Below are 9,780 nucleotides of genomic sequence, written 5' to 3'. Positions count from 1 at the left end.
ATGGCGGCGGGACAGGCCGTTCCCCCAGTGGATCGGGCCTGTGTCTGCTCTGTCCAGCATCCAGCACAGGGCCTGGAGCCTTGTCTAGGAGCTTCCGTGTCCTCACATGGGGAAGGGCCTGTCAAGTGCAGGGCCCTGGAGAGTTCGGCAGGCACCCCCTCCCCCAATCACACTCCCCTGGCCCTGTCCCAGGAGCAAGAGGTCCTTCCGTGGGCACAGATCTTCACCAAGGAGTGGCGCTCGCCGCTATGACACACAGTCTCACACAACCTGTGTCCCACTTTTTTTTTTGTTTTTTAAATTAAAACAACAATCAGGTAACTGCCCCAACCCATCAGGGAGAAGACCCTGGGCAGTCTTTCTTCAAAAAAATATATTTTTTCTTTTTTTTTTTTTTTTTAAACAACACCAAAAGCAAATCCACAGCCCCTGTTGAGCCGGTCCCCAAGGAGAGTGAGCTAGACAGCTCCCCTAGCACCTCTCTGAGCAGAGACCTTGGGCCCATCCCCCTAGACCCCAGGCTGAGCAGAGGCAGGGGTTCTCCACCTGCTGGTCCCTAGGGGGTGAGAGAAACGTGATCGGCTCCAAACCATGCAAGAGAAACCAGGCAAACCCACAAAGCAAGAGAAAAAAAAAAAAAATCAAGAGGATAAATTAAAACAAAAAAGTGAAACAACCCCCCCCACTCCCGAGGCAGTGGGCGGGGCTAGGTTGAGCCCACGTATCCTTAGAGGCCCTATTTGCCAGTGCTGGGGTGAAGGCTCGAGTGGCTCTGTCCTCGCACTCGTGGGGGCTCTGGCGGATTCACATGGCTCATCCCCCGATCGTGTCCCCCACACTGATGCCAGGACAGAGGTGTGGCCACCCTAGGCCAAAGTGTGCAAAGTCCATTCGGTCAAGACATAAAAAAATATACAACTTGGGTGGCATCCAGGGCTTGGGCCAAGGCAGCTTCCTGAACACAGGCACTGGCTGCCTTCTCTGTGAGGGGCAGCGGGGTCCGGTGGAGGCCATCCAGGCCCCTCCAAGTCCAGGATCTCGGGGGCTGGAGACTTGGGGTCCTTGGAGCAGCAGGGGCAGAGGCACTGGTGGGGCCCACGCGGGCCTGGCTGGGGGCTCTGGCGGTCTGGTTCTTTGGCACTTGGGACGAATGGCCTGTTGCCAAGCCAGACACGAGCAGCCCCCTTGATTCTTCCCCAAACACCCAAGGCCGGGGTGGCAGTAGCTTATGGGTGTGGGCAAGCACTGCCCTGGCAGGGAGGGCTGTGGGGCGCTGGAGGGCCAGAGCGGAGTCCACGGCCCCACCCCCTACGAGTCCTCCCCCAGGATCTCCTTCACAAAGGCAGCAATGTCCGTCTTCTTGGTTTTGTGCAAGGTGAAGAAAGGGTGCTCCTGGTGGGACAAGAGAGGGCAGTCACCTCGGGTAAGGGTGAGGAGGCGAGGTGGAGACGCCCCTACCTCCCCAAACCGCCCCCAACCCCTGGGTGCTCCTCCTGCCCAGGACACCTCTCTCCTGCCTGGCCAACTCCTACTCGTCCTTCTAGGACCTCCATCTTCAGGGAGCCCTCCTTCTAGAGACACGTTGACGGCTTCCTCCTCGGCCCTCCTGCAGCCATCCCCTGGCCACACCACACTCCCTTTTCCCCACACACGCCAGGCCTCCAGCCCAGTGGAACGCCCTCTCCAGCAGCAAATAAATCCTCATTCACCCTTCCAAACCCACTTCACATATCACCTCCTCTGTGAAGCCTTCCCTGATGCCTGGGGATAAAATGGCTCGCCTCCCGCCACCGTGCACCCCGCCCCGCCCCTCCGCCCTGTGTGTCAGAGCGTGGTGGCCGTGTGCCCCTCCGCGGGGCCTGGTGTGGAGGCGGGGGAGGGCGCCAGGGTACGCCCGAGCCAACGGCCGCACACCTGAAGGAATCAAGACAGAGGCGGGCCGAAGGCGCTGCCCATCTCTGCGCACAGGGAGGCGGCCCCCTCCCCAGAGCCCCGCCAATCCACTGCCCGTGCCCCGCACTTACCATCAGCTCCAGGTAGCTCATGCGCTCCGCGGGGCTCTTCCTCAGGCTAGGAGAGAACAGGGCAGGCTGAGCCAGGCCGGCATAAAGGAGGTCTCTAGGCCGGCCGAGCCAGGGCGGGCTCACCCCTAACCGGGCACTTAGGACACACGTGCTCCTGGGGCAACGGCAAGGAGGGGGCGGCTATTCGGGGGCGGGGGGGGGGGGGATGGGGGGGTGTCCTGAGGATGGAGTGGGATCCGTGGGTACAAACTACAGAGACTTGGACGAACTTCCCTTGCCTCTTGGGGTGTTCATTTTTTTGCCCCTAGAGAGGTCTAGGGAGTTCTCAATGACCCCGATACCAAATGACATTGAGATGCGATAGTTAACAATCGTGTCCTCAGTGTCCTGACTCAGAAGGGAAATTCCTTATCACGGGTCTTGGGAGAGGGGAGGCCTCAGTGTAAGGGATCAAGGTGACCAGGCACTCTGTTTGTGGGGCTCATTTGTTTTTGGTCTTTCTTATTTTCTAATAAAAGAAATAAAGAATACAAATTTTCCTCTGAGTTGCTCTTTGCCCACGACACATAGATATGTTGATATGTTCTTTCACTTCTGAATACTTTGTATTTCTATTTTTCAAACCTCTTTCAGACCCCAAGAGTTGGTCACAAGAATTTACTTTGAATTTCCACGTATCTTTTTCCTCTTCAGTTACGCACTTTTTGTTTAACTACAGGCAAGGAACGTGACCTATATGACTCTGCCTTTTCCCTTCTCCCCATTTCCTTTGTAATCTCTAACACGATATATATTTTTTTTACGTGAAGCTCACACGGGCATTCTTTAATTTGGTACAAAGTTCTCAACAGCAATAAAAGCAACTCTGTTAACGCTGTTCAAATCCTCCATCTGTTTTTTGTTTGCTTTTTCAGTCTACCTGGTCTGTCCATCTCTAGGACTGTCCCCCTCTAGGACTCTCCACCTCCGGGACTGTCCACCTCTAGGACCGCAGTTTGCCAGATTTTCCTCGTGTTCTATTTCTGCCTTGCATATTTTGGGGCCATGCTGTTTGGGGGTTTATCTGCTCAAGGAGAAGGGGGCCAGGCGAGGGAAGAGCGGGAATCTGGCCGGGGCAGGGAGGGGTGCTGACCGGGGCTTGGGGAAGCCCCAGAGCCATCGCAGGGCCGCTCACTCACCACTGTGCGGTGAAGTCCACAAACTCGGGAGAGAACGAGTCAGCTGGGAGCTGGGGAGATGGCTCCTCCACAACCTGTTTCAGCTGCTGGAACGGGGTCCCCCAGGACTCATAAGGAAACCGTAGAATGGCCATCTCGATCTGCGGTGGGGACAGCGGCACTGGGTCAGATGCGCCCACACTCTGCACCCGGAGACAGAGCATTTGGGGAAACCTGCCTGTCTTGGCTTGGTGCCCCAAGCCGGGCCACAACGCGGGTTGCGAGAGCCGGGGTGACACCAACAGCCGGTTCCTGTAACGCAGCCGGCAGAGACCATGGCTCATGAAGCAAATCTAGGCCCGGGTTGTAACTGGCTTGAATGTCATTGGGCTCTTAAACAATCTAAATGCAGAAAGTTTTACGTAAAAACCCAACTTCCAGCTAGTCTGGAAGGAGGTTTTACACAAAAACTCAAGTTCCAGCTAGTCTGGAAAAATCAGAGCAGCCGGCGACCCTGGGACACCTGCCACAAGGCAGCCGTCGGCAAAGAACTGCCACTCCTCTCCCTAACGTCTCCACAAGGTCTAAGTATCTGCTGCCACCTATTTGGACAGTTGTGGTTATGACAGAGCAGGCAAATGGGAAATGGAATTATTCTCAGAAGCCGATCTCTCCCCAGAGCTGTAGACGGTGAGGCCGGCGCTCGGTCAGCTGCTTCGTCTCTGCAACAGCCCCTCAGGCCGGTCGAGAACTGAAGTTTGCAGATGCCCCTCCTCCTTCTCCCTCCCCCACCCCCACCCAGCGGCGTCCTGCAGGACCCATTTCCAATGCCTCCTCCTCCAGGAAGATCTCCCAATCCCTGCTGACCCCCTGGACACATGGCCACGGTGGCCTTGTCACTCCTCCTGAACCTGGGCCTGCCTGCAGGTGACATCAAGGCCACCTGGCCTCGGCACCCGTGCCAGGCACCTAGTTGGTGGGAAGTCATTTGTGGAAAAGACCAGCTATCTTACGATAAACTCTGGGTTCCGAGTTTGACTGCCAAGATTAAAAAAAAAAAAAAAAAAAAAAATCAGGTCAGCCCAGGCCCCCGCCTGGAATAGCACAGAGACTGCTCACTGACAGGCCATAATCACCATAATGAACACAAGAGACCTCGGCTCAAACAAATGCTTCGTGTTGGCAACTGGCGCCTGAACAGATCACTAATTATTGTGCTAAGAAAGGGCCTTCCCATTAGGCTCAAGGCCCCTTTCCAGCCAAGACATAAATAAAAACTCTCAGATGGAGGGTGTGCGCAATCCAGCGGGAATGGTGGCGATCCTGTGTGTATTTTCACGGGACAAATTCAGGGTGCTTTTTCCTAGAATGTGCACCGATTCCAACCAGCGGAAGTGAGGATCCTCTACGGGTTTCCAGGGAAGGACCCGGTGGCCTACTAGAGCTCATAATTAGGAAAACAGAAAACGGTCCAGACTCTTGACCTCGTAATCCTTTTTCCCGGTAATTTTTTCTAAAGAGCGCAAAATATGAAACCCAAAACAAAACAGCCTCTGGGAACAAAAAATGCACGGTGTGCTGTGATCTGTAATAGTGAACATTAAGAAGCAGTCTGAACAGCCAGTGCCGGGGACTGGCCTGCCGCAGGGCGGCTGAGTCTCGGCCGTGCCCATCATTCAGGTGTTCACATGATCGGCACTTGATCAACACTCGTTATGGCCCAGAGCCTTCCCAATATCATGCCATATCTATATGTTCTGGCTGTGGTCAAGTGCCTGCAGAGGGCCTCTCGGGGTGGGCTCAGAGCACTGGAGAAGACCACCCAGAGTGACAGGCCCGGCGCACAGCGCTTCACCGGTCACTCCCCCAGGTCGGCCGGGGATTTCAAATGGAAAGAAAAAACCAGACATGAGTGAAACGCCTCACATTAGGGACTGAGTAGATGGTGGCAGTTGGCTGTGGAGTCTCTCGAAGAGATGCCTACAGGGATTTGTAACTACCCAGAGGAACACGAGTGATGAGATGCTAAGTGAAAAAAGTGAAATAAAAACCATAGAGGTTTTTCAGAAAAAAGCAAAACATCTAGAAGGAAACGCACAACGTTGGCAGCTGACAGCAGGAAGAAGGGGCTGTGCGTCTTTGAGAACAGTCACACTGATTTTTCTTCCCCCTTTTATGTTTCTTCTGTATTCTTAGATGTTGTTCTACTACTTTTGTAACTTATGGGGGGAGGGGACCTAATCTGTACCAAGGCAGCCAGTTCCCTAAGCTGCTATTACAGCTTCTCCTGTGAGCACCTGCCGGCCCCCCCATCTAGACCTGGAGTTTATTTCTCCTTGAACCTGGGCTGGCCTGTGACACTATGACCGACATAATGAGGCAGAGGAGACACTATGCCAGTCCTCTGACAAGCACGTAAGAGCTCTCCCCTCGTAGAAGCCACCACAAAAGACTTCAACTACCCTCCCCACCACGTTGTGAGGAACCCGGCGGGCAGTCAGCCAGGAGGAAGCTGCGTGAAGGCCCCACGTTTGCAGAGCCCTCTTGGACCTTCCGGCCCAGCCCTGACCCCAGCCAGAGCCGAGTGTAGTGGAAGAACTGCCTGGCTAACCCAGTCCGGAATACAGAAACAGCAGAAAAAATAAACTATTATTGGTTTATGTCACTAGGTTCAGGTCCACTTTGTTACGCAGCATTTGCTAACTGAAGTACGCACTAAGCACGCACTTGCCCAAGTTCCACCAGAGACACCAGAACGTCACCGGGATGCGGTGGGTCCCCAGTAATGACAGATGGACAGATGGATGGGAGGGAGGGATGGATGGGGGGGAGCAGGGGGGTGTGTGTGTCAAGCGGTCATGAATGGGGTCTCTAACATCCAACCAGTTCTGTGCAGTCTGTACATCCTGCAAGAGTTTGCTCTTATCTTTTTAACTCAGGAGGTGAAAAGCTCTTATCTGCAGGCACAGCGTGCACCTTTAGGCTCTGACTACTCCTCTCTGCTCCGAGAAAAAACACACTTAAGTAAAAAACGATCGTGTTGGCACTATCAAGCAAAACCGAAGGCATCACCCGATTCTGTGTCTCTGACAAATGATTTTGATTTTGGACCTTTCCTGGTTATTGCACACAGACACAGCTTACCAGTCACAGCGATGAGGGGGAACAGGATGATAAAATTGCATTATCGGTAAGATCCAAAACATCTACGTTGATCCTGAACTCCCGCCTCACCCTTTTCTGATCTCCCCTCGATTCTGGCCCCCAGGCAGAATACTAGGCACACCCCACCTCAGGGCCTTCACCCAGAAAGCCCTGTGGGTTCCTCCCACACCTCCTCAGAAGATTAATGCTGCTCCACTCCTACCTGAATCTCTCCTCTCCACGCCCCTTCCCATGAGATATTTTACTGGTTTGATTTTTGATTACCAATTATACCCTGTCCCTAAGAGCTGGCGGCCAAAGCTGGGACAGGGAGGGTGCTGACACCAAGCAAACATCAAGGGCTAATTCACATCCCAGACACAACCCATTAGTCCCAATGGTTGGGATCGGAATAGAGGCTGATGACCCCTCAGCCAACTGAGTCAGTCCCGTGTGCATACTGGGGCCACCATGACAGTAACCTTTTCCCAGGTATTCTTGCGGGGGGCGGGAGGGGTACTCGCATCCTGGTCTTTTTCCTGTCCCTTCAGCCCATTCTCCACATGGGTACCAGAAGGGGCTTTCTGAAGAAATATATAAATAAACCTTGACCTACACCGGAGCCAAGCCCTGACTCAGGCAGGAGCAGACGTTGGCTGGGCAGTTCTAGAAAGAGCAAGCAGCACACGAGCCCCGCCCTCCTCTTGGACCTCATGTAGCCACCCCAGCTCTGCCGGGCACCTGCCCCACCCCACCCAAGCCCCCCACAGCCCAGGACTGAGAGCCCACTGCCCCATCCTACCACACTCAAGGAAATGCACAAGGACCTCACAAGCAACAAACTTCTTGCTATGAAAAAAAAAATTTTTTTTTTAATTTTTGCCATTTTGCTTTTTAAATTATTTGGGTACCAGAAGCCCACTTAATTTGGACTTGCCTGTGATTTCTCAACAAGCACAGTGAGCTCCGGAGAAAGTCTAACGGACAAATTATCACAAGCCATCAAGAACTTTCATGAAGGACACACCTCCCCACTAGGGAAGGACCTAATGCCATCTATAGATATTCTCTTAAATATACCTTAACTTTTGATGGTACATTTTCTTCTCAGATTGTGAAGCCAACACTTTTTTCCAGGCCTAAACTATCTGATGGGCCCTCCAAAAGCTCATGGACTGGGCCCGGCCCCACCCTGGCCCCCACCCGACCAGCAAGGGCTGGACCCAGCTCCGAGCAGTACCATGGTGATGCCGAGGCTCCAGACGTCGGACTTGACGTTGTAGCCCTTCTGGTTCAGCTCCGGGTTGATTCTCTCGGGCTGTAAAAGGGACCAGTGAGACATGAACACACACTCACCCCGGTGAGGGGCCAGAGGAGGGGCCGCCCAAGGTTCCCTCGGCTGGGTCTTGCCTCTCCCACCCCAAACGGAGGGGTCAGTGCTCATCCTATCCCACTCCCCACCCGCCATGGGGCAGGTGAGAAAACCGAGGCCAGCGAGGGCCAGGGTCTTGTGGTGAACGCCCAAACCATGCCTCGCAGCTACCCCCGCCCAGGCCACTGGGACAGACTTGGGACCCACAAAGATACCACAAGCCACCACCATGTGGCTGTGTATGAAACTTATCACCCAAACGGGCACTTTGGAGCACAGCTAACACCCGGGGTAAAGAGGGGCTCTGGCCACCCCAATGGACAGAGGACATGGCCCGACGATGAGCTCCCAGGCACGTCCCTCCTGAACCTCAGCTGTGGTTTGGGACCCGGAGCGGTGTGGGGACCACTCACAGCCATGTAGGGCTTGCAGCCAGCATCCAGCGTCTTGGCCACAGAGTCCACCAAATAGCCGCTAATCCCGAAGTCGCACATCTTCACATGACCCTCCTTGTTGATGAGGACATTGGACGGCTTCACATCTGCCAGGGACAGAACACACCTTTTTCTTCATGTGGGGTTGTGAGTCTCCGCTGGAGGCCAGCAGGCTCCTCCTACGCCCCAGTCACCCAAGGGGCACATGATACCAGGGAGTGGATGAGAGATAAGGCTCTGAGAGGCTCCGCTCTAGTCCAAGGTCACAAAGATGGAGGCAGCGAAGCCAGAACGTGCCCTAGTCACCGGCCACGAGTGGGGAAGGAAGTGAGTCTCTACCAGGACCTCGTCTCTGTGCCCACCATCAGCACTTTGGACACAAGGTCCGGGGGCGAATCTCACACCCGCCGGGCAGCCCCACAGCCGGACTCGGCCTATTTCCTGTTATAACCTCTAGCTCTGGGGTCCTCCCGGGCTGGGGATTTGGTGGGGCGGAGCATCACTGACAGAAGCCAGAAATCACCCGAGCGTCTATGCTGAGAGGTCGGGAGGTTCGGCCAGGAAGCACAGGGCAGCAGCAAAAACACAGGAGAGGTGCATGAAAACACGGAGCCCACGCCATGACTCGAGGTCCACACAGAGCATGCTACGGGGCACGCAGCAGGGAATCGTCCAGCAAAAGCACACACAAGACACACGTAAACCGGCATGCTTTCCTGTGTGTGTCAGGATAGAAATGCATAGGAAGAGAACCACAGTTTCCATACGGAACCACCACAGGGGTGACCTGGGGCCGGAGCTGGGATGGCGACTGAGTAGTCAAAGCAGGCCTGGTCTAATTTAACTTTGTAAAAAACAGTACGTCTGGGATAGTGAACTACCCAGAACAAAAAGGAAAGAACTGCAATACACACAGCCCCGGTGAACCTCAGAAACATTAGGCCGAGTGAAAAAGGGCGGAGAGAGACCATGTGAATCCATTCACATGAAGTTCAAGGACACGTAAAACCAACTTACTGTAGGAAAAATCAGATGAGAGGTGCAGGGGGTATGTAGGGGTGGGGGCTGACCAAGAAAGGCACAGAGAAGTTTCTGGGGGTGCCGCAGAGGGTGGAAACATCCTGCATCCTCACAAGGGCCAGGGTTTCATGTGGATGTAAACTCTGAACAGACTCATTGAATGGTAACTACAGATCTGAGCATTTCACAATATATAAATGATACGTCAAAGCAAATTCAGCAGCATTCCCAGGACGAATGTCCAGTTTTTGCTCTGAGCACCAGCAAACCTAAGGGAAGCATGTGGGGGCGTGGGGCTGGGGGGGGGGGGGGGGGGGAGGGGGCGGAAGCCAAGGAAAATGGTTTGGCGAGGTTGACAGTGGCCTGGACTGGGAAGCAGGCTCAGCTCCTGACCCCAATGGGCACGTGACTACCTATCACCTGAGAAGGTGGCTCATCTTGGAAAAGGGGAAGGTCCACCCTCCTTGAAGGACTGGGCGGGACCGTGTATGACTAGCCTGCAGGCCCCTCCCGGATGGTGAGCGGCAGGCACTGACCTCTGTGGATCACGGACAGCTTGCTGTGCAGATGCTCCAGTGCCCGGACGATCTGGCATCGGCGCAGGAGGAGGAAAGACAGGCTGCGTTACT

The 9,780-nt window shown here is 54.5% G+C and overlaps 1 protein-coding gene across 1 annotated transcript in view; it reads right to left on the bottom strand.

The window, feature by feature from the left end:
- Nucleotides 1-271: 271 nt before the first annotated feature.
- MAP2K3 (mitogen-activated protein kinase kinase 3) overlaps nucleotides 272-9,780 on the bottom strand; it is a 29,324-nt gene continuing 19,815 nt past the window's right edge. The window contains exons 7-12 of the mRNA XM_042914927.1: nucleotides 9,688-9,739; nucleotides 8,111-8,238; nucleotides 7,566-7,643; nucleotides 3,203-3,342; nucleotides 2,025-2,070; nucleotides 272-1,392 (exon numbers count right to left, since the gene is read on the bottom strand). Coding sequence (XP_042770861.1) covers nucleotides 1,309-1,392; nucleotides 2,025-2,070; nucleotides 3,203-3,342; nucleotides 7,566-7,643; nucleotides 8,111-8,238; nucleotides 9,688-9,739 — 528 coding nt within the window. The 3' untranslated portion in view covers nucleotides 272-1,308. The remainder of the gene's footprint in view (nucleotides 1,393-2,024; nucleotides 2,071-3,202; nucleotides 3,343-7,565; nucleotides 7,644-8,110; nucleotides 8,239-9,687; nucleotides 9,740-9,780) is intronic.

Source organism: Panthera leo, chromosome E1 (genome assembly GCF_018350215.1).
Source record: "Panthera leo isolate Ple1 chromosome E1, P.leo_Ple1_pat1.1, whole genome shotgun sequence".
NCBI classification, from domain to species: domain Eukaryota; kingdom Metazoa; phylum Chordata; class Mammalia; order Carnivora; family Felidae; genus Panthera; species Panthera leo.
Note: the sequence above shows the minus strand (reverse complement) of the source record. Positions and strands in the feature narration are given on the sequence as shown.